At 35.1% G+C, this 22,384-nt stretch overlaps 2 protein-coding genes and 1 long non-coding RNA gene across 3 annotated transcripts in view; 2 read left to right on the plus strand and 1 right to left on the minus strand.

The window, feature by feature from the left end:
- Positions 1-20,907, minus strand: part of LOC135838864 (uncharacterized) — a 166,415-nt gene extending 145,508 nt beyond the window's left edge. The window contains exon 1 of the long non-coding RNA XR_010557487.1: positions 20,291-20,907. This is a non-coding gene — a long non-coding RNA (uncharacterized LOC135838864). The remainder of the gene's footprint in view (positions 1-20,290) is intronic.
- LOC135838790 (uncharacterized) lies at positions 1,033-5,825 on the plus strand. Its single transcript, XM_065354551.1, has 3 exons — positions 1,033-1,209; positions 1,335-1,526; positions 5,605-5,825. Exons 1-3 carry the CDS (start codon positions 1,185-1,187, stop codon positions 5,709-5,711), a joined length of 324 nt encoding a protein of 107 aa, XP_065210623.1. The 5' UTR covers positions 1,033-1,184; the 3' UTR covers positions 5,712-5,825.
- LOC135838798 (serine protease inhibitor dipetalogastin-like) lies at positions 9,127-11,465 on the plus strand. The gene is made up of 7 exons (XM_065354563.1): positions 9,127-9,408; positions 9,522-9,701; positions 9,904-10,083; positions 10,175-10,357; positions 10,528-10,710; positions 10,838-11,020; positions 11,103-11,465. Exons 1-7 carry the CDS (start codon positions 9,381-9,383, stop codon positions 11,135-11,137), a joined length of 972 nt encoding a protein of 323 aa, XP_065210635.1. The 5' UTR covers positions 9,127-9,380; the 3' UTR covers positions 11,138-11,465.
- Positions 20,908-22,384: the final 1,477 nt, after the last annotated feature.

Below are 22,384 nucleotides of genomic sequence, written 5' to 3' on the forward strand. Positions count from 1 at the left end.
TAGGAGGCGGTCAAAACTGGGGGTAAAATAAGGAGTATCCCATCTTAAATGAGGTGGGGATGACCTACGAAACTGAAATTTGAATATGTTGGTCACAGTAAAAGTACCTAACTTATCCATGGTACCATTTTGGACCCTTTTTCATTAATTTGGGGTCATATTAGGCCCCTCCAAAAAAACGACTTTTTTTCTGTATTTTTCAACTTTGACCCTCCCCATTCCAAGGGTCAACTCCAGCTCCCAAAAGTACCTCAATTCCCGAGTTTGACTTTATTTGATCCATTAGAATGGTTTCAAGGTCAAAAAAGAGAAAATTTAGTCCAATTCAAGTTTGAAGCGTTGAGAAATATCATTTTTTTTTTTCAAAAAATTGAGAGAAGCAGTCAAAAACTCATCAGTTTTTTTCGGATTTTATAAATTGGTAATGATGACAGAAAAATGTAATCTAAGTACAATTTTATTTTTCATGTAAAATTACGTTGATTTTTGGTCGTTTTAATCGCAATTAAAATAATATTGACCGCATCATTATTGCGCCGTATTTTATAAATTTGAATTTTCTTAGAAATTCATCAATTTTAAATGCTTTTGTTGATAACCAATTGACTTTTTCGAATATCTAACACTTTAAATGTTTTGTTTCGTCAAGTTTTCGAGGGGAGAGATCAAATTTATGAGGAGAAAATCATCGTAAATTTAATCTTCATTATTACCTTAAATTTGATATTTTTGTATTTTGTTTCATAAAATATGTACTTCGGTATATTTCAATGGGTAATTTAAATGCAGTAAGTATAGATAATTTTCAGTATCCCTCCCCCCCCCAAAATCATCTTATTATTTTAAATACCTACATATGTCGTTAATAGTGCATGAAAATCGTTGCTTTTCTCTGAGGGATTCGCCAATTCTGTAATTTTTTCGTGATAACCTTTCAAACTCTTTTTGGATAAGAATTAGCCAATTTTCGAGACCTTGAGATGACGCACGAGTGATCATATTCTCGCGAGTAGGTATATAAATCAAAGTGCATTTTCGAAAAAGTGAAACGACCTATCTACTCTTTAGAAGCTCTTGTGATTTGTTTTATTCCTTTTGTTGAACAGAAAGTACATATTTTTCATCTACTCGTAATATTTTTGTAGTAGTTTTTTATACGCAGTATCTCATATTAAATAAAAAAAATGTTTCTCGACTTGAAAGTTTTTGGTGAGTGTTAATTTTCATTTGTTTTTTTTTTTTTTTTAATTTTGTGACCCTAATTTTAAAGTTATTCTGAATGATTTTTTCCCAATATCTATACATTTAATCGTGATTGTGTATTTTATGTGTAGCTTTGGCGATAATGGTACTTTTCGTTGGCAGTGTTATTTGTCCTCCTCCAGCAGTATCACATCATCCAACGTCTAATGAATCGTGTTTGAAAAATTGTCCCGTAACAGCAGATTATACTCCTTTTTGTGGTAGTGATAATCAAACTCATGTTACTCATGGCCTCCTAACCTGTTACCAACGGTGCAATATACGTGAGTATTGCAGTTTTTTTCTCTTTCAATATTACATTATGATTATCGAATTTTTTGAAACGGTACCTTGCAATCTATAAAAATGAGTTAAAATTTCGCGAAAAATTCTAATACAAGTAGTTTTGGGAAAATGATTTATTTGAACAATTTTAGAAGATTTTTGAGCTCAAAATTAGGTCATGATATTTGGAATTCTTGAAAAAAAAATCAAAATTGAGTCAATGTTAGGGTAAATTAATGATAATTTTTAAAAATCCACAATGCACGCATTCAACTTTTTCCACAAAAAAATGTAACTTTGCGGTAACCAAAAGGGCTCGAAAAAGTAACCAAAAAAGTGACAAAACGTGAGCAAAACATTTTAATATTGAATAAAATCATCGAAAAAAACCAAAACATTACAAATAATTGAGTAGTTTTGATTTTTAATTTCAAAAAATTGAACTATTGTGAAAATTGTTGATAAGAAAGCGATATTTCTGAGATCATTTTTGATAATAAAGTGAAAATGTTTGCAATTTCTGGCAAAAAAACGAGACTGGCAATTTTTATTAAAGGAAGAGCTTTTTGGCAATTTCTAGCAAAAAAGTGAGACTCTTGTACAATTTTTGGAAAAAAAGTTGGACTGTTGGATTTTTAGCAAAAAAACCGACAATTTTTAGTAATTTACTTAGGTGGAAAGCGAAAATTTTTGACATTTTATTGGCAAAAAGACGTAAGACTGACAATTTCACCAAAAAACAGGATAATATTTGAATTGGAAATTATTGTTGGCAAAAAAATTATATCAATTTGCTTTTAGTTTAGGGGTCATTCCATGTCAACTCAACCAACGTTTTTGGGTCATGTCTTTCGATTTCGCTCAATTTTTTTTTGCAATATGTACCCACCCAGTAAGTAAGAAAGCCGCAATCAGTTTGGTCCCAGCCCCCTCAGGGGGCGGGTGGGGGGGCTTCCATTATTTGCACATTGTCTCGAGGTACTCAACTTCAGCAGCCCATTTCTCCAAAACTATGATACTTTGATCAAAACTGATTTCACAGTTCGAAAGGACATTGAATTTTGAATTTTTTAAGCATTCTGAAATTTTCGTCGTCGTCGTTTCCTTATAAGCGGTAGGCCTATTGGCCTGTCTGCTGCGGTGTGGAACCTGTTGAGGATGAGCCTGAGGTATCCGTGAGTTTCCTCCTTGGTCTCCCTCTGCTTCTCTTCCCCGTTGGTGTATATTGGAGGACCTGTTTTGGTGATCTTGTTTCCTCCATCCTTTTGACATGATTTCTCCAATCTTTCCTATACTGTTTTATCTTCTTCATGACTGGCTTCACTCCGAGATCTGCTGTTATTTTCTCGGATGGGACTCTGTCTCTGAGAGTCACCCCTGCCGTTCTCCTCATGAACTTCATCTCTGCTGCCGTTATTCTTCTTTTATCAGATTTCTTCAGTGCCCATACCTCGCTTCCATACGTCATCATTGGTATTGCTAGGGTATTGTACACCTTCAATCTTGTTTCTTTTCGCACCTTACTGCTTCTCAGGGTCCTATTTATCAGTCCTGTGACTCTCAGGAACTTTGCAATCTTTCCACCAACATCTACTTCTCCCTGGTATGATATCGTGTTTCCCAGGTATTTGAAATTGTTGACCTGTTCAATGATTTTTCCATTTATTACAATCTTGCTTCTTACTGGCTCCTTTCCTTTGAAGGCCATTGTTTTTGTTTTCTCTGAAGATATTCTCATATCATACTTTTCTGATGTCTTTGTTAAATTATACATTGATCTCTGTAGGTCATCTTCTGTTTCGGCTAGTACTGCTTGATCATCTGCGAATAATACTGTTGATATTTCTTGTCTTCTGTCTGTCTTGATTCCTTTTGGCTTCATTTTCTGCCATTCTTTTACCATGTGATCCATGTACATGTTGAATAAAACACAAGACAGTGGGCATCCCTGGCGAACTCCTCTGTTTATTTCTGCTTGTTCTGAGAGTTTATTTCCGATTCGTACTCTTATTCTAGTGTTCGTATATATGCTGTTTATCACCTTTCGCATTTTATATGTTATTTCTTCATCTTTTAGGACCTCAAACAGTTTTTTTCTATTGACCCTATCATATGCTTTTTCCAGGTCTATAAAGCACATGTGTGTTTCTAGGTTGAATTCGATCCGTTTTTCCATCAGTAGTTTTACTGTATAACTTGCATCAGTGCATGATCTTCCTTTTCTAAATCCGTTTTGACTTTCTGACAGCTTTTCTTCTGCATGCTCTGCCAGTCGTTTTGCCAGTATTTTCGCATATATCTTGTAGCAGGTGTTGAGTAGACTTATTCCTCGGTAGTTTTTCAGGTTTGACATATCGCCTTTCTTGAACAGTGGTATTACAATTGCTGTTTTGAAATCTTCAGGTACCCTTTCTTCTTGGTACATCCTATTTAGGAATTCCAGAAGTCTTCTTTTAATTTGTGATTGGACCCCATCCACGGGGCCCCAACATTTTTTTTGGACTTTTACCTATTGGTGGAGGTTCTGGGGGCCCTGGGTGAAGTCGATTCGAAAAACCAAGGCAATATTCGTGTTCAGCGATATCGAAAACATACTATTTCATGTGTCACACGATTGTGACCATTTTCCTGGGGGGGTCATCCCCTTTGGGGAGGTGCTGGGGGCCGTGGAAGGGTCAAATCCAAAATCTGACGTCATATTCGTGTTCAGCGTCACCAAAAACATACTATTCCATGTGTCACACAAACAAAACGCTTTTTTAAACTTTTACCCCCTTTGGGGAGGTGCTGGGGGCCGTGGATGGGGTCCTATCAAAAATCTGACGTCATATTCGTGTTCAGCGTCCCCAAAAACATAGAATTTGATGTATCACATGCCCCAGATTTTCTCTCGAAAATTTCGCCCAAAATTGGGGGTGGGGGTGCTCCCCCTCCGTCAAAGAGTTCCATCTCGAAACCTAAATATTTCGAAAAAGTATTAAAATGTACATCTATGGAAATTTTTTCAAAATTTTAAATGGTAGCTCCCACTTACAGCGCCATTTTGAAATTTGAACTTTCAAATTGAAAGTTCAACTTTCAATTTTTGAAAATTTCAGAATACTTAAAAAATTCAAAATTCAATGCCCTTTCGAACTGTGAAATCAGTTTTGATCAAAGTATCATAGTTTTGGAGAAATGGGCTGCTGAAGTTGAGTACCTCGAGACAATGTGCAAATAATGGAAGCCCCCCCACCCGCCCCCTGAGGGGGCTGGGATTAGACTGATTGCGGCTTTCTTACTTACTGGGTGGGTACATATTGTAAAAAAAATTTGAGCGAAATCGAAAGACATGACTTTCAAAATCGCCTTTTTTTGGTTGAGTTGACATGGAATGACCCTTAGCAGAAAGCAGGACTTTTTGGCAATTACCTACTGCCAAAAAAATGAAACTTTTTCACAATTTTAGTTGAAACAGCGAGACTTTATTTTCAATTTTTGATAAAAAAAAAGTCAAAGAAAATAATTTTTGGAAAAAAATACGAATAATATTTTTTGAAATTTTTGGCACAAAGGCAACAATTTTTCAGCAAGAAACGAGACTATTTGACAGTTTTGACAAAATTGGTACGATTTTTAGCTATTTTTGGCGGTTTTCGAAAACGCGAGAGTGAAATTTAATTCCGGTAAAAAAGCGAGACTTTTTGGCTAACTTTTGGAAAAAAGTGAGATTTGAGGAAATTTTTAGCAAATGAGCGAAAATTAGAGGCAATTTTTAGCGAAAAACGACTCTTCTTGGTATTAATTTTTGGACAAATAAACTCGAAATTCTTTCGCAAAACGCGATAATTTTCATCATTTTTAAACATGAAATTAAACTTTTTGGCATTTTTAACAACAGGCTGAGTAAGCGGAAAATAAATTTTAAAATGTCCAAAGGCCAGCCGAATTTTTCGTGATGAAAACATGCCAGCAAACAGACCACTATTTGCAAGTTGGACTCCACATTAATCCGATGAAAAATTGTTTTTGCTAGCTCGTAGTTTTTACAGTACTCTTGAGACTATGTACAAGCAACAATTTGTTTTTCATTTGCAGCGATTACGGTGGCTTATGAAGGAAGATGCAGCTGGGATACTCCCGATCCAACAATCAGAATTCCCGTAGCAGATTCTACGAGTACAATCAAAACTCCCGTTGCATAAAATTTTGAGCGTTTATCGTGACACTTGAATCGTGTAGGTTATTTTATTTTTTGATACAGTAACATGCTTTATTGTTCATTTTTATTATATTTGTAAATAAATTTTCAACAACTATGTTAGGACGCTAAAATTCTTTCACGAGGTCTACAGCCCACAATTGAAGATTTTCGAGAGCCAACTTTCTCGGGGTGCTTATAGGGGACAAGACGCCCCTGTTCGCTTCGCCTCTAAGCCCGCTGGGGTTAAAATGTTGCATGTAGAAAAATTTTTGTGCTACACATTTTCACGTATTTTGCAACTTTTTGTCAAAAAAATATTGCAAAAAACAGGCTTTTTAGGAGGGTTTTCATTACTTTGGTCGAATGTACCCCCACCACAGCGATAAAAATTGTTGAAAAAAATCAGACACATTCCAGGTGGCGCCCAAAGTACAAAAATTTATCACCAGCCAAAATTTCAAGTGCTAAAGTGCATTTTTCGATTTTTGGTGAATTTTTGAAAATCAAATCTAAGCCAACAATTGAGGGAAAAAAATCAAAATTTTACCAAATTGACCAAGAAAGCTGAAATTTTGGATATGCCCTATTTTCGACCTGCCAAATTGATTGAAAATGTTTTCAACCCGTTTCGAGCAGTTCTGAAGCCTCCAGCAGATTTTTGAAACTTGAAATTTCTTCACAATTTTATCAAAGGAAGTTGGAGATCCGAAATTTAGGCTGCACTCCAACTTCATTACGGTATTACCCCATTTTCTGGTGGGTTGAAGTCACAGTAAATTTTTGAATCTTCAAAATATCATCAAAATGTAGTTGGAAAGCGGAAATTTACTCTGCAAAACTAATTTCAATTCGCTATGAAGGTGATTGCAGGTGGATTTCAAGTCGTTTTGGAGTGTCCAGCAATTTTTGAAAATTGCCACCGAAGCCTGCAGTAGATTTTCGAAACATGAAAAATTTCATAGTTAGGAAAGCCGAGAAATTCACTCTGCACAATAGGTACGTACCCACTAAAGTTAATTCGGAGAGATTTTATGGCATTTTTTGAGAAACAGAAGTTTCTAAAAAGCTGCTGGAAGCTTCAAAACGACTTGAAACCGCCTGCAGTCGACTTCATAGCGTATTGACGTCAATTTGCAGAATGAATTTCAGGTTTCTTACTCCATTTGATGAAATTTTGTGGAAATTATAACTCTCAAAATCTGCTGGAGGCTGTATAGGAATTTTCAAAAAATCGCTGGAGGCTTCACAGTAACCTAAACCCACCAGCAGTAGTCGACTTGATGGGGGTGTTTAAATTGAAGTGCAAGGTGAATTTCGGATTTACAACTCTGTTGGGTAATGTTTTACAGACATTTTTAGCACTGAAAATCTGCTGGAGGCTCCAGTAGTTTCCAAAAAGTAGCTGGAGGCTCCAAAACGACTTGAAATCCACCTGTAGTCGACTTCATAGCACATTGAAATTAGTTCACACATAATTTCAAGTTTCAAAAATCTACTGGAGGCTCCAAATATTTTCAAAAAGTCGCTGGAGGCTCCAGGACGACTTTTGCTGAGTAAATTCTGGATTTCCAGCTGTGTTTGGTAACATTTTATGGGAATTTCGAGCATTACAAAAATCTGCTGGAGGCTCCAGTAATTCCCAAAAAGTCGCTGGAGGCTCCAAAATAACCTAAACCCATCAGCAGTCGACTTGATAGAGTGTTTAAATTGAAGTGCAAGGTGAATTTCAGATTTCCAACTCTGTTGGGTAAAGTTTTACGGAAATTTCCAGCACTGAAAATTTTCACTGGAGGCTCCAGCAGTTTCCAAAAAGTAGCTGGAGGCTCCAAAACGATTTTAAATCCACCTGTAGTCGACTTCGTAGCATATTGAAATTAGTTCACACGAAATTTCAAGTTTCAAAAATCTACTGGAGGCTCCAAATATTTTCAAAAAGTCGCTGGAGGCTCCAGAACGACTATTGCTGGGTAAATTTCGGATTTCCAGCTTTATTTGGTAACATTTTATGGAAATTTCGAGCATTAAAAAATCTGCTGGAGGCTCCAGTAATTCTCCAAAAGTCGCTGGAGCCTCCAAAACGATTTGAAATTCACCAGCAGTCGACTTGATAGTGTTTAAATATAAGTGCAAGGTGATTTTCGGATTTTCAACACTGTTCGGTAAATATTTACGGAAATTTTTAGCACTGAAAATCTGCTGGAGGCTCCAGTAGTTCCCAAAAAGTTGCTGGAGGCTCCAAAACGATTTGAAATCCACCTGTAGTCGACTTCGTAGCATATTGAAATTAGTTCACACGAAATTTCAAGTTTCAAAAATCTACTGGAGGCTCCAAATATTTTCAAAAAGTTGCTGGAGGCTCCAGAACGACTTTTGCTGGGTAAATTTCGGATTTCCAGCTTTATTTGGTAACATTTTATGGGAATTTCGAGCATTAAAAAAATCTGCTGGAGGCTCCAGAATTCCCAAAAAGTCGCTGGAGCCTCCAAAACGATTTGAAATTTACCTGCAGTCGACTTTATAACGCCTGAAAATCAGTTTACAGAATGAATTTACGCCTTCCATCTGCATTTGATGAAATTTTGTGGAAATTTCAAACTTCGAAAATCTACCAGAGGCTCCAAAAGTTTTTAAAAAGTTGCTGAAGGCTCCAAAATGGCATAACCCCGTCACCAGTCAACCCTAATAACGTGTTCAAGTTGGTGTGCAGTGTGAATTTTGGATTTCCAACTTCATTTGATGAAATTTTGTGGAAATTCCAAGTTTCAAAAATTCGCTGGAGGCTCCAGAACCGCTCAAAACGGTTTGAAACCATTTCCAATCAATTTGGCAGGTCGAAAAAAGGGTACATCCCAAATTTCAGCGTTCTCAGTCAATTTGGTAAAATTTTGATTTTTTTTCATTTTTGACCTACCTACCTAAATTTGATTTTCAAAAATTCACCAAAAATCGAAAAATCCAGCTTAGCAGTTGAAATTTTGGCTGGAGATGATTCAAAAAATTAGGTGCGAGTTCAATGTTGGAAAGCAAACTCTGCGATTTCGGTTGACCTGTCAATCGAAATTCGAAATGGTCGTCATTTTGTTGGCAAATCCCCCTCCCCCCTCTCCTGTCAAAAAAAGTCAGTGGCCCCTCTCCAATTTCTAAAAGAGTGACTGGCTGAGTGGATCACTTTGAGGGCTCGATTCTGAAACATAAATGAATATACGATTTCACTGAATTCGGTAGGTAGGTACCTATTTGATTGCTTGCAGAAATAGGAAGCTGATTAATGCACTGTTGATAATTTTCAGATTTTTTTTCCCTTTCATTTTTATCATTTTTAACGAACGATACGCTTCATTAATAGTGCAAGTTATGATATTGTTGTTTGGTACATGAAAATTTTACCAATTTCGTAAGTTATTTTTTCGAGATTCGAGATAACCTTTTTGACTTTTTTTGGGATAAGATTTGCCAATTTTCGAGACATTAGGATGATTTACCTACACTAGCTCTAATTAAACGAGCACTCGCAAGTAGGTACATATATAAAACGGTTTTAAAACTTCAATATGACTTATTACTGATTAGTCCTTTCAAATAAGCTCTCGTCATTGGTTTCATTTCTTTTGTTTCAACGTAGACTGAATATTCCTCAGGTATTAGTGCATCTATATGCTCAATATTGAAGATGGTTTTCAACAGCATAAAAGTCCTTGGTGAGTATTAATTCAATTTTACCAACATTTATGCTGCATTTTTTCAAATTTAGTTTTTGGTTTATACCTAATAAGTAAATGTTGACTTAATTAATGTTCTGTATGGATAATAGCCTTGGCAATGATGGCATTTTCGGTTCACATTGCTTCTTGTACCGAATCCAATCCAATTTATAATAACGAATGTGTAAAGAAGTGCGTCGTAACCTCAGATTACACCCCTTTTTGTGGCAGTGATAATCAAACCTATCCTACAAATGATATCTTAGGATGTTTTCAGGACTGCAGAATACGTAAGTTATTATATTTTCTTCAACGATGAAATCTATTTATAATTATAATAGGGTACCTATCTATTTACGTAAACCCTTCGATCGTTATCGTAAAGCAAGAATATTGTTTTCATTTCATTTTTCCATTTTTCTTTTCATCATAGACCCAGCCACAAAAAAATTCCCAATTCTAATAGCTAACAATTTCATTCCTTTGTTACAGAAATCACGAAAGCTTACGACGGAGAATGCAAAGCCAAAGCCAGTCAGAAAAACCCAATTTTCGACGACCCATGTGTAAAAAAATGCCAAATCACTGCCGATTATACTCCTTTTTGCGGAAGTGATAACCAAGACTACCCAACCAAGGGTTACTTGACTTGTTTTACCAACTGTAAAAAACGTAAGTACCTACTCGTATTTGTTGATCTTTTTCCCTTTCGTGAACTATTCCTTTCATCAAAGTAACTGCAATTTGTTCCTTTTTCTGGCAGCAATTACAATGGCTCATGAAGGAAAATGTCAAGAACTTGTTATTGTCACAGAAAATCCAATTTTCAACGACCAATGTGTAAAGACTTGTCCAATAACAGACGATTTTACTCCTTTTTGCGGAAGCGATAATCAAGATTACCCTACCAAGAGTTATCTAGGTTGTTTTCAAAGATGTCAAAAACGTACGTAGACTCATCATTGTTTTTTTTTTCATATTTTTGCGGTGATTACAGAACTTGGAAAATGATTTAATAATGTGTTTGAAATGCTATATCCTCGAGTGTTTGGATCATTCGAGCAGGATATTTTTTTTTGAAGTGTATATGAAAAAAAATACGTAACTATTTTGCAGAGATTACGAAGGTTCATGATGGACTATGTCAGCAATCAGCTCCTGTTCAACAAAATCCAATTTTCAACGACCCATGTGTGAAGAACTGCGCAATAACGCAGGATTATTCTCCTTTTTGTGGAAGCGATAATCAAGAATATCCTACCAAGAGCTACTTAGGTTGTTTTCAAACATGTCATAAACGTACGTAGGCTACTTATCATTAATTTTTTTATTTTTGGTGATTAATACGGAATGAAGAATAGATAAATAAAATGTTTTGATCATTTGAGCAGGATGAAACTTAAGAAATAAATTGACTATTTTGCAGAGATTACAAAAGCTTATGATGGAAAATGTCGAAAATCAGCTCCAATTGAACAAAATCCAATTTTCAAAGACCCATGTGTACAGAAATGTCCCATTACGGATGATTTATCTCCTTTTTGTGGAAGTGACAATCAAGACTACCCAACCAAGAGTTACTTGAATTGCTTCACCAACTGCAAAAAACGTAAGTATCAGTACAGTACCTTTTTTTCCCTTCGGCAATAATTAGTATTCAGTAACTGCAATTTGTTTTTTGTTTTTAATAGCGATCACGTTGGCCCATGAAGGAAAATGTCATTAAATACATCGTTTTCAATCTCATCTACGTTTATGCAACAATCTCACTTTATCGTGGAGTTCAGGATTAGACTATTAAATTTTCACTCCTAATTTTGATCGTTGGTTATTTTAATTTTCAAAATGATTGTGTATTTGAAAAATTGACTTTTAAATATATTTTACAAGGTAGCAATAAAACCTAAAAGAATATCATACCTATAATGAATAGTTCAATTGGAAATTGAGGATTCTTCAAACGAGTATGTGGTATTGTGGATATCCAAAGTCAAATTTAGAGATCAACAGGTTAAATACAAAAATAAAATCGTTTTTTTTTCTGCTTGATTATTTATAGCATTCTCAAAGAATTTAATGTTAAATCATGCAAACATCTTCCCCCCTGAAATCTCATTTTGAAAATCGCTTTCCTCGAACAGCAATTGTTAATACCCATTTTTAAAAAAGGAGACCGAAATGATCCAGAAAACTACCGTGGAATAAGCTTACTAAATGCTGCTAACAAAATACTTACAAAGATGCTAACCTAATGAGAAGAATGAAGAGCCATGCGGAGCCAATTATATTGGAATACCAAAATGGGTTTCGATAGAGAAGATCATGCATTGATGGAGTATACACCAGGCTTGTAGGACCACTCAGGTTTTGTGGTTGCTCCAAAATCAAGGTCTTTGTTTGGAGCTTTCAAACGGTCCAGTCATAGTCATTCTGTTTTACATTTTTTGTCTTTGTAGGTCAGTCTGGTCCGGTCCTGACCAGAAATTTTTATCCTAATCATGCGTCAGCCCAGGTCCAAAAACTGGTCTTCATTTTTCAGAAAGAAAAAAGCTTCCTAACACATTAGATGAGTTGAAAAATGGGATTTTTACTTTCAAAACATTGAAACTTCAAAAGAATTTGAATCACAATGGAAATTCATTTGAAATAGGCATCTAAAACAGCATTATAAATTTAAAAAATTGTACATAACTGAGGTCCAAACTGACGTCATTGGTCTGAATTTTTAGAAAGGTCTTCATTCTCGGGCTGTCTGTGGTATTTTTTCTGAAGAGGGTCATCAGTTCGGTTAATATTTACATAAATTTGTTTTAGAGGCCTAAGGTCCAGTCTGGTCCACTTAGTCTTGTGTGCATTTTTGGGTCTGGTTGCGGTCATTGGTCCAGTTTTTTGGTTTGGTCTGACAAGCCTGGTATACATACAATACACAACAAAGCTGCTGATAGAGAAGAGATTAGATTATAACCTAGAAACACACAATGTGCTTCGTTGATCTGGAGAAGGTGTATGATCGAGTACAAAGGGAGAAACTGTTCGAAATTCTGAGGAAAATTGAAGTGAACAAACAAATAGTACGCTTAATTGAAGAAATATACACAGATAATGTAATAAGAGAGTGAGATCCGGAAACATGTTGGAAGCAAAGAAGATAAGAAAAGGAGTAAGATCATTGATTTTTTTTACATAAGGACTGCTAGCGGCCCATCAGCAGTGTTGCAGAGCAGAACCAAACTGGAACGAACCGGAATGCTAAACCCCTTAACTTTTGGGAGAATTTTTGCGGAGTGGAACGGAATCTGGAGCAACTTACAAAAAATTAACTGGAGCAAAACCGGAACCAAACCGGAATAAAAATATGGGTTTTTAACGCTCTGACCCCACAAAATTTTTTGACCTTTAATGAACATTTTGCAATACTGTAGTGTGAACAACACGTGTTTTTGCTGAAATTTTACCTCAATAAACCAGAAAATTATAACAAGACATGGTAAATGACAATTAACATGAAATGAAATAGACCATTTTCAGCTCATAAAAATTCAAATCCTGAACAGTCAAAACACCAAGTAAAACCTTCCAAATTTCATTGGGTGTTTTTGGTGCTTCTTTTATGTGAGATGGACTTTAAATTTCATTAAAACACTCTGAATTCAGCCATTTTTCAAAATTTTGGATAAGTATTTAAAACTTCAATTTTTGCTCCGGACACAAAAATTCTGACATACTTTGAATGCAAATTTCTCTAAAACAAAAAAGAAAAGTCGGAACAGAACGTTAAACTGGAACAGAACAGTATTTTTAAGCGGAGTGGAATGATATAAGAAACCTCAACAGAATTATTTTTTATGCTGGAGCGGAACCCTGAACCTGGAATGAAATTCATTCCGCTCCGCAACACTGCCCATCAGCTTAACATACAGCCATTGTCTTGAACATAGTATATGTCAAGGGTTGCAATCTGTGCATGCGCCAGCTTTGTTATGACGTTATACCACCCTGGTAAGGTTACACGGGGGTGCGGGAGGTATAACATTGTCACCTGGTACAACGTCATTTTTCTCAGAGTCTGGCATGTGCAGAAGCCAAACCTCGACTAACGGATGAACTATGTTCAAGACTATTGGCTTATGTACCACTAGCAGTCCATACATAAAAAGTCAATGAGTAAGACAGAGATCCCCAATGTTGTGTAGCCTGTTCAACATCTACTTTGACGACATGATTAAAGAATGGCTGAAAACCAAGCCAAAAGGGCTAGACATCAGTGACACCCATGTCAATACCCTGTTATTTGCTGATGATCAGGTGGACTTTGTTGACAATGAAGATGACTCGCAGAGAGCGATGTACAAGCTTCAGAAAGTAGCAGATGAATATGGAATGAGAATCTCGTCATCAAAAACAAAGGTGAAGGCCATTGAGGGGAAAGAGCCAATCCGCAGCAAAAATTGTTGTAAATGGACTGCCAGTGGAACAAGTCAGAAGCTTTAAATATCGGAGCAGAACAAGACCAAAGAAAAAACTTGATGATACATCAGTAAGCAATTCTTCTACAGTAAGTATTCCAGATGGGCTGAACAGCTCACTGGGCCAAAGTTCATTGATGATGATGACTTTCCTCAACATTTTCCAAATCGATACTTTCATTCAATTCCCCCCCCCCCCCTTCAAAAAAGCTAAATTTAATAATCAGATAACATTTTTGAGATTTTTGACAAAAAAAGACAATTTTTGAATTTTGATAAAATAAAGTGACATTTTCACAATTGACAACAAAAGAAAGAGTTCTGTTTTTTTTTTTGGCGATTTCTGGCAAAGACAATTTTGGAATTTGGAAATCATTGGCAAAAAAAAGATACTTTTTTGGCAAATTTTTGTCAAAAAATGAGGCTTACATATTTGGATGATTTTTGAAAACAGAAGTGAAAATCTTTAGCGATTGCGATTATTTTTTCTAGAACCGAAAATTTGACAATTAAGTATATGGAAAAATCAGTAAGTTTAGGAAATTATTGATAAAGAAATTAAATTTTTTATCAATTTTTTTTGAGAAGTGAGACTTTTTGCATTTTTAAAGTAGAACGACAACTTTTGGTAATTTTAGAGAAGAAGAAGACTCAAAATCCCAAAATGAAATTTGAATTTGAGCTCAAAGAGCGAACTTTCCCATTATAAATTCACTGAACTTTTATATTTCAGCTTTCAGTTTCTGTAAAAAATTTTCAAAAATAAATTTATGGAACTCAATTTTTACAAAAAACTCAATTTCCAAAATAATTTTCTCAAAAATACATACCCTGCTCTCAGCACTCATAGCATTGTAATTTGTAAGCCCTCTTATAAAGAAGTCTCAAAATTGAGAAAAATCAAAGATTTAAATAAAATAACGGGCTAAAATTGTTTTGTTCTCAAAAACCTCCCGAAGGTTCTTGAGAAGACGTTCCAAAACACAGCAATTCACTGCTTTTTTTTGACAATTTGAACAACTCATAAGTATACTTGAATTTTGAAAAAACGTCAAAAAGTGTTTTGAATTTTGAAACAATTTAATAGTGAAATTTTGATTGAAATACTTACCTACACCTACAACAACTCATACCTTTTCTGTAGACCTGAAAATTTCGTTACAGAAAAAATTTTCATTTTAGATTACTGAACTTGAATGGAAAATATTTTTAAAAAATCTCAATTTTGATCACTTTCAACATTTACTTTTGGAATTTGATTTCGAAAATTTGGCAAGTAATTTCTCAATTTATAACATCCCATTTTTCCACTTCGAATTCCAAAAATTTTCAAATTTTTTTTACCTCGATCATGCAAAAAACGAATGCAGGATCTGAAATGTGGAAATACATGGCTACTTTATGATCATATTATGCTAAGAATAAAATAAAATAATGGTTATCATTTTTAGTTCGTTCTCACAAAAGATAACGAACTGTCAAAATTTGTACACCTTGTGACATAAATCCTGTAGGTAATTGTGTTTTATTTTGCATTCCTGAGATGGACAGATTTATTTAAGTAGATATTGCTACATAGCTACGTGCGGTGTATCTTACCAGAAAAGATGTTCTACGATTTAAAAATCCACATCAAGTTGTATCATAAGGTTACATTAGGAAATATAGGTGAGTAGATGAGTAGATGGACACACTTGAGTAATCATTACATAATACATACATATGTATGACTTTGCATTTTCTAATGAAATATGTATTTATAAATTATTCAAGCACTGATACTGATATCAATATTGGCTCATGTGGCTTCTGAAAAAAACGACTCAGAAGTATTTTGTAAGCACGTATGTATGCAAGAATGCAACGCGCACATGATCTACGATTCGACACCTTTTTGCGGCAGCGATGGTTTCACGTATCCCACTCAAAATTTTGTGAATTGTTTTCGCAAATGTAACTCAAGTACGTACAGAAATCCAGACAGAAACACGCCAACTTATTTATTTTTAGTACTTGGGGCGACTTGGGGTACTTTTTTCTAAATCTTTGAGCATAAAGGCAGGCTGAAGGCTATGGAGAAACCTGACTGAAACCTTTAACCGAACCAAAACCTACTTTAGTCTTTTTCTCCAGCAGACAATTTTGGCAATTAAAATGACAGTAGGTACCTAAGTAGGTAACAGAAATTTAGAAAAAAATACACTCAAATTCTGTGATTGAAATCTCACAAACCCATCTACCTATCAACTAATTTCAAGTCCAGTTTAGAATTTCTTAATCACAACATTTATTAATGCTGATATATTATTTTCTTATTCTCTCGCAAAAACAGCTATAGTGAAGAAGTATGATGGGCCGTGTACCAACAAAACAACCTCAACCTCAACCTCAACTTCAACCTCAACCACATTGAAAGATCGTCACAACAAATCAACACTACTACGCCCAACAGTGAATCATCCAGTTCCACTAGACTAACCAAGTAATTGGTCCGAAGAAAAATAAGAAACGTTTCATCACTTACTACTGTTGCTAGTGTTTAATTTAATGATAATGTAATGTCAACTGTTCGATTTTAGAAACATAATAAATAAAAATTAAGGTACCTAAGTAGGTACATAGATCAATTTGAATCCTTCTGTCTTTTTAGCCAAATTTTTGTAAAAAATGATGGCTATTGCGGTAGGCCCAACTTTGGATAAAAAGGTCAGGGGTCAAAAATTTTGACGGTGATTTTTACATTTTATGACCTGGAACCTGTTCTAATTCATCAACTCAACTCAAACTTGAGAAATGAGGTTCATTTAGAACCTGGAATTGACCCCCGAAGTTTCAAGGGTCAAAGTTGAAAATTACAAAAAGGTCATTTTTTTGGAGGGGCATAACATGGCCCCAAATCAACAAAAAGAGTCCAAATTCACACCATTGGTCAGTATCTTCATTGTGATCAACATATCTAAATTTCAGCTTCCTAGATCATCCCCACCTTATTTTAGATGGGAAAACCCATATTTTACCCTTATTTTTGATCCCTTAACCCCTAAAATTGATCTGAGGGGTCCAAATTTTTATCATACAATGAGAGGGTGTCCCTTGAGTGCTTTTTGTAGGATTCAACCTTCCAACCCCATTTGACCCTTCTCCAGGATCAAAAAAGTGGATTTTAGCATGTTTTTGCATGCTTTTTGACGTTCAGCCAAACCTACAGCCCTTCCAAATTGACCTAGAGGGTCCAAATTTTCACAGTATAATGAGAGGATGTACCCGAAGTGCCTTTTGCATGTTTCAACCTTCCAACCCCATTTGAACTCTCTTCAGGATCAAAAAAGTGGATTTTTCATCTATTTTAAGGTAATGTACCAGTTGCGGATCCCGTACCCAGTTATGGATCTTCGTTTTGTGTCCTTCCAAATTGTGAAGAATGAAAATACAAAGTGATATCTTTTTCTGTGACATCTGTAGGTACAGCACAAAAACAACAAGTTCAACAAAAAAAGTTATTTAGGCGCGGAAAAAATAATAATTGATAATTGTATGAAAAATTTTGATGTGTAATTTCAAAAATTCAAAAAAAATAGAAAATGTGCTATTTTTTTCTGAAAAAGTAATTTAATGGGAGCTGAGCAGTTCTTTCTTTGAAAATTTTGATGTTTCAAGAGTGGAGAATGTGAGTGAGCAATTTGATAGGCATTTGTTCCAACACGATCAAATTCATGAATAATTCACCAGATTTATGTCAATGCATATCAAACCCAGGCTATAACTTATTGTTTGATGATGTGCAATGATAATCATTTGCATTTGATTGGAATTTTGTAAATTCATTTTTGATCTGGAAGCGGGCCTAAAATTTTTGATCTGCAATCAGGCCCTTAAATTTTTGATTTGCAAGTGGTACCCATTTTTTTCATTAAGTTTTTAGCAACTCTCTCAAATTCCAATTAAAATACAATAGGTAAGAATATAAAAATCGGTGAAGCTAAATGTAAGTTTGGACAAATATAACCTAGAGTTTGAAAAATTTCAAAAAAATTGCTATTAAAAATTAAAATGCATCCTTAATTTATAAGGGCCCGCTTCCCGCATAGCACAAGTGATGCCAAAGTCGATGGAAAAGACGAGATCTCAAATCTGTCACTAGTCAACACGACATTTGTTGACACCAATGTCGATAAACAAATGTTGATAAATGACCAGTGAGAAGTTGATATCAAAATCGAATGTCATCTTCCTTCATTTTTTGTCTCGCCAAGGTCTTGACATTGGTGTCCTTTTTTTGAGTCTAAAAGAAGCAAATTTTGATTGAAAAATGTGCGAAATGTGCCCAAAACTCTTTTTTGATTCAAGTAAAATTATTCTCAAAAGTATTTCACCCTAAAAAATTTTTTTGAAAGAAAAAAGTTGTCCTGGGTAGGGATTAAACCTAGGTTGCCATTCACTTCTATCACATTCTCTAACCACTAGACCATTGCTGCTGTTGTGTGGAGAGGCATTAGAAGAATATTCAGTCCATCTTATTCTGGACTTGGAAAATTTTTCTTATTGTATTGTTGACTCAGACATCAACAAATTAGTCGGCAACACTTTGAAATTTCTAAAAATATTTTATAGATCTTGTAATCGACATCAACGTCCTCATCAATATTAGACAGATGATTGATGTCAATTACAAGATCTACCTGAAGTATCTACTCAATGACGACATTTTGTAGATACTTTTGTAGACCCCATAATCAATATCGAAATTCACGTCGTCTTGCCGATGCCAAAGTTGATGACAATTATTAGATCGACAAAAGTAACTATACAAGATCAAAATTTTGTAGATGCTTTTGTCGATCTTATAGTTGACATCAACTTCGGATCGACAAGACAACCTGAATTTCGATATCGATCATGGGTCTACAAAGGTATCTACAATATATCGAAATCTTGCACATGACTGTAGATACAAATGTAGACAGCAATGACGACAATCAGCATTTTCATTGTAGTTTTTGAAAAAAGTGTCAATTTTTAATCAATCATCTTAAACATAGTTAGATTAACCCCTTTGTGGATAATGTTCCGACTTTTTTCAATCAACAATCATGTTGCTACGCGGGTTGTGGATCGGAAATTTTTGATCCACAATTGGTACTTTTTGGGCCTTAGATTTTTCCCCTGTAACTTTTTATCCGTGAAACATTGAAATTTTTCCCAGTGATAGGTTGTTATGGAAGCTACCTTTTATCGATGTATGAGTACAATTTTACAAACCGGTTACAGTTATTTCAGAGGGTTGTGAAAACAGCCCCCCCACTCCAGTTTCAAACGAAAAATTTTTTTCCAATATTTTGTGGAGGAAGTTTTCCTTTAAAAGCACAGATGATAAAATTTGAAAACTGTTGAAATTTACGCCCTACAGAATTTTTTTAAAAAGGTGATCCAAAACTAGTACTTCACCTTATGTGTTTTTTGAAAATTTTGACGTTTAGCTAAGCCTACAGCCCCTCCAAATTGACCTAGAGGCCCAGAAGGTCCAAATTGTCACAGTACAATGGGAGGATGTACCCGAAGTGCCTTTTGCAGGTTTCAACCTTTCAACCCCATTTGACCCCTCTCCAGGGGGTCAAAAAGTGGAAGTGGATTTTTGAGCTATTTGATGTTTTTTGACATTTAGGAAAGCCTACAGCCCATCTAAATTGACCTAGAGGGTTCAAATTTTCACAGTATGATGGAAGGATGAACCCGAATTGCCTTTTGAAGGTTTCAACCAGTCAACCTTCCAACCCTATTTGACCTGTTCCAGGGTCAAGACAGGTTTGTTACCATATTTTGTGAAGGAGGAAGAAGAGAGTTGGACGAAGCCCAAGGGGGTGTAGGGGAGTCCCCCAAACACAGACGAAGGACAGGAGTGAAGCGAGGGTGCGAGTATAGTTCAAGAGCCCTCACTGTTTCTGGCACAAAAATTAGGCTCTTACATAGCGGCAGACTGCTACTTTTAAATTAAAAATATAGGTTCAGGTTGGCGTTGGCAACGTGTCAAACGTGAACTAGATGCGTATGATTGGTGGAATGTTATCACCTCATCAGTCCAACAACCAATCATGCGCCATAAATCATTCACTGTGACAGTGTGGCCAGCCTAAATGTTTAGCAAAAAACTTTTCCCTTCTAATTAATTTTAAAAATTGCTTGGACGTTGAGTTGGTATTATTATTGCAGTTGCAGAAATTCCATTTGTGATATGTACTGGTAATTTGATATCAACTTTACAATAAAGTATATCGACGAGCCAGGGACCAGGCAACTCAACCAAGAATTTTACATTTGGAGCTGTTTCTCAGCATTGATCGTCAACAATAAGTAACTTATTCAACTTGTACATTATGTAATAGACTAACAATGAGTTATGTACATGTATAACTTACCAACTGCAAAATTGTTTTCTGAATATTGTGACCGCCCAATCGCCGAATCATCTGCACATTTTACTGGAGAAATAAACAGTTGACACTTGACACAAATGAAACCGAACACTGAATCGTAACACCGAAGTAACCGGAAAAAAGAAAAGCATCAACGAACACTGAAACGATCACCGGACGAAGGCGAATTCGAATTTCGATCGAACACTCATGAATAAATCTACAAACACAGAACAATTCAGCCATTCATCAATTACCAGAACTTCATCTACAGTTTTGTATATACTCAAGTTGACTAAGTTGGTAGCTAATCCAATAAGTAAACGATCGAACGAATACAACAGAATATAAAACATCATCTAAGACCGAATATTTCAAGCCACCATTCTAGTAGAATATTGCTCAACTATTACACAAACAAAACACTAACCGATCAAACCGATGACATCAACTGATCAACGTTGACAATTTCTTATCTATCTATCTATGTATTACTCATACTCATACTCATTTTGTCTGCAGTCTGCAAAAGTACAATGCATTTATCTTCTTTCAACACATTTCCGATAACCGATAAAAAAAAACTATAAAGATGATAGACGAGAAGTGGGCACAAAACCGGTGCGGAAGCGGAACTAGCTGATACTTCCTTATTCCTTTGTTGAACGTTGAACTCGGCGGTGGGGATGACGCAGGTGGTGTTGTAAAAGCAACAAAAAAATCTGCAATTAATTTGCTCGATTGACCTTGACCTACTTTGCCCTCCTCAGTCCTCAACCCCCATCGACCTATTATTATCATTATTTTTATTTTTAATAAATTCATTTTTTACATGAAAATTTATAACTGCAGAAAGCAAGACAGCTGAACTCTTCGTAACAGTAAATCTACAACTCGGATTCGATCAAACTTTCAATTAACTAATCAAAATTCAAAAAGTAAATTGAAATTAGAAACCTAATCCCTACCCCTAATCATCACATTCATCAGAATAATATCAAGTCAAGCTCTTGATTTTATTACAAAAGAAAATGGTCAACTAATTGAGTATTATTAATTACGTAGGTAGATTCTAATTCGAATCAACTCAGAATCAAGTTCCCCAAAATGATCAACGAACGATTAACCACCAGAATAACCTTTTGGTAGACCCGAAGACTGAAATGAACAACGAAGCTCATTATTAATTGCATTTTCATCTATTGAAGTTTCTTCACTATAGATATAATAATTAAGACTCGTCGTTAGTTCTATAAACTTTCAAAGAACTGAGTTAACAATATCAATAGGTAAAGCAAAACAGCTACTTATCGTAAAAGGTTGACTAAGTATACAGTCTACATCATCGAATTGATCGTTCTGAGTTATGAAGATACGAGTATTCAATCACCTGCAATTAGTAATTAATTAAGATTGCAGCATTCAGTTTGACAATTCATTTCACAAACTGATAAGTTCTCCTTCGTTGATCATTGGTGAAAAAATCACAATCATGATCTACTCGTACATCTTTAAATTGCAGATAGTTCTAAATGAATCAACTTGATTAGCAAAAGTAAATCAAGTTAACTTATGAAAATATGTAGGTACTTAACAACAATTCTAGATGTGAAAATATATAGCTATGGTCCTATAATGAAACTAAGACCGAACGATTAACCTAAAATTCAACTCAAGAATATAGATCAAGGTTGTACTAATCATGGCAACAAGCTTCGAACTTTCAAACAGTAAGTAACCTAATCGAATTTGATTATAGTTTAGAGTTACTTCAAACGTAGATAAACCGAACTGTTTTACGATTGAAACCAAAATTCTACGAAGCTTCGCAAATTAATTTAAAGTACAGTACCTCAAATTCAACTATAAAGATAATTTTCCAGTCACTGTAAGTCTCCCAAATCATCATTCATCAACAAATTTATCCCATTGGTAGCCTATCATTTCAAATACATTTCTGGTCATTGAAATAAAATCATCCTACCAATCAATGTAATCATGACAAGCTCATTTGAAAAGCTTACCAAATTATTAAATTTTAATGCCAAAAATTCTCCAATTCTTTTCTACGAAACACAAACAAACATAAGAAAACGA

This window comes from Planococcus citri, chromosome 1 (genome assembly GCF_950023065.1).
Source record: "Planococcus citri chromosome 1, ihPlaCitr1.1, whole genome shotgun sequence".
Classification (NCBI taxonomy): Eukaryota; Metazoa; Arthropoda; class Insecta; order Hemiptera; family Pseudococcidae; genus Planococcus; species Planococcus citri.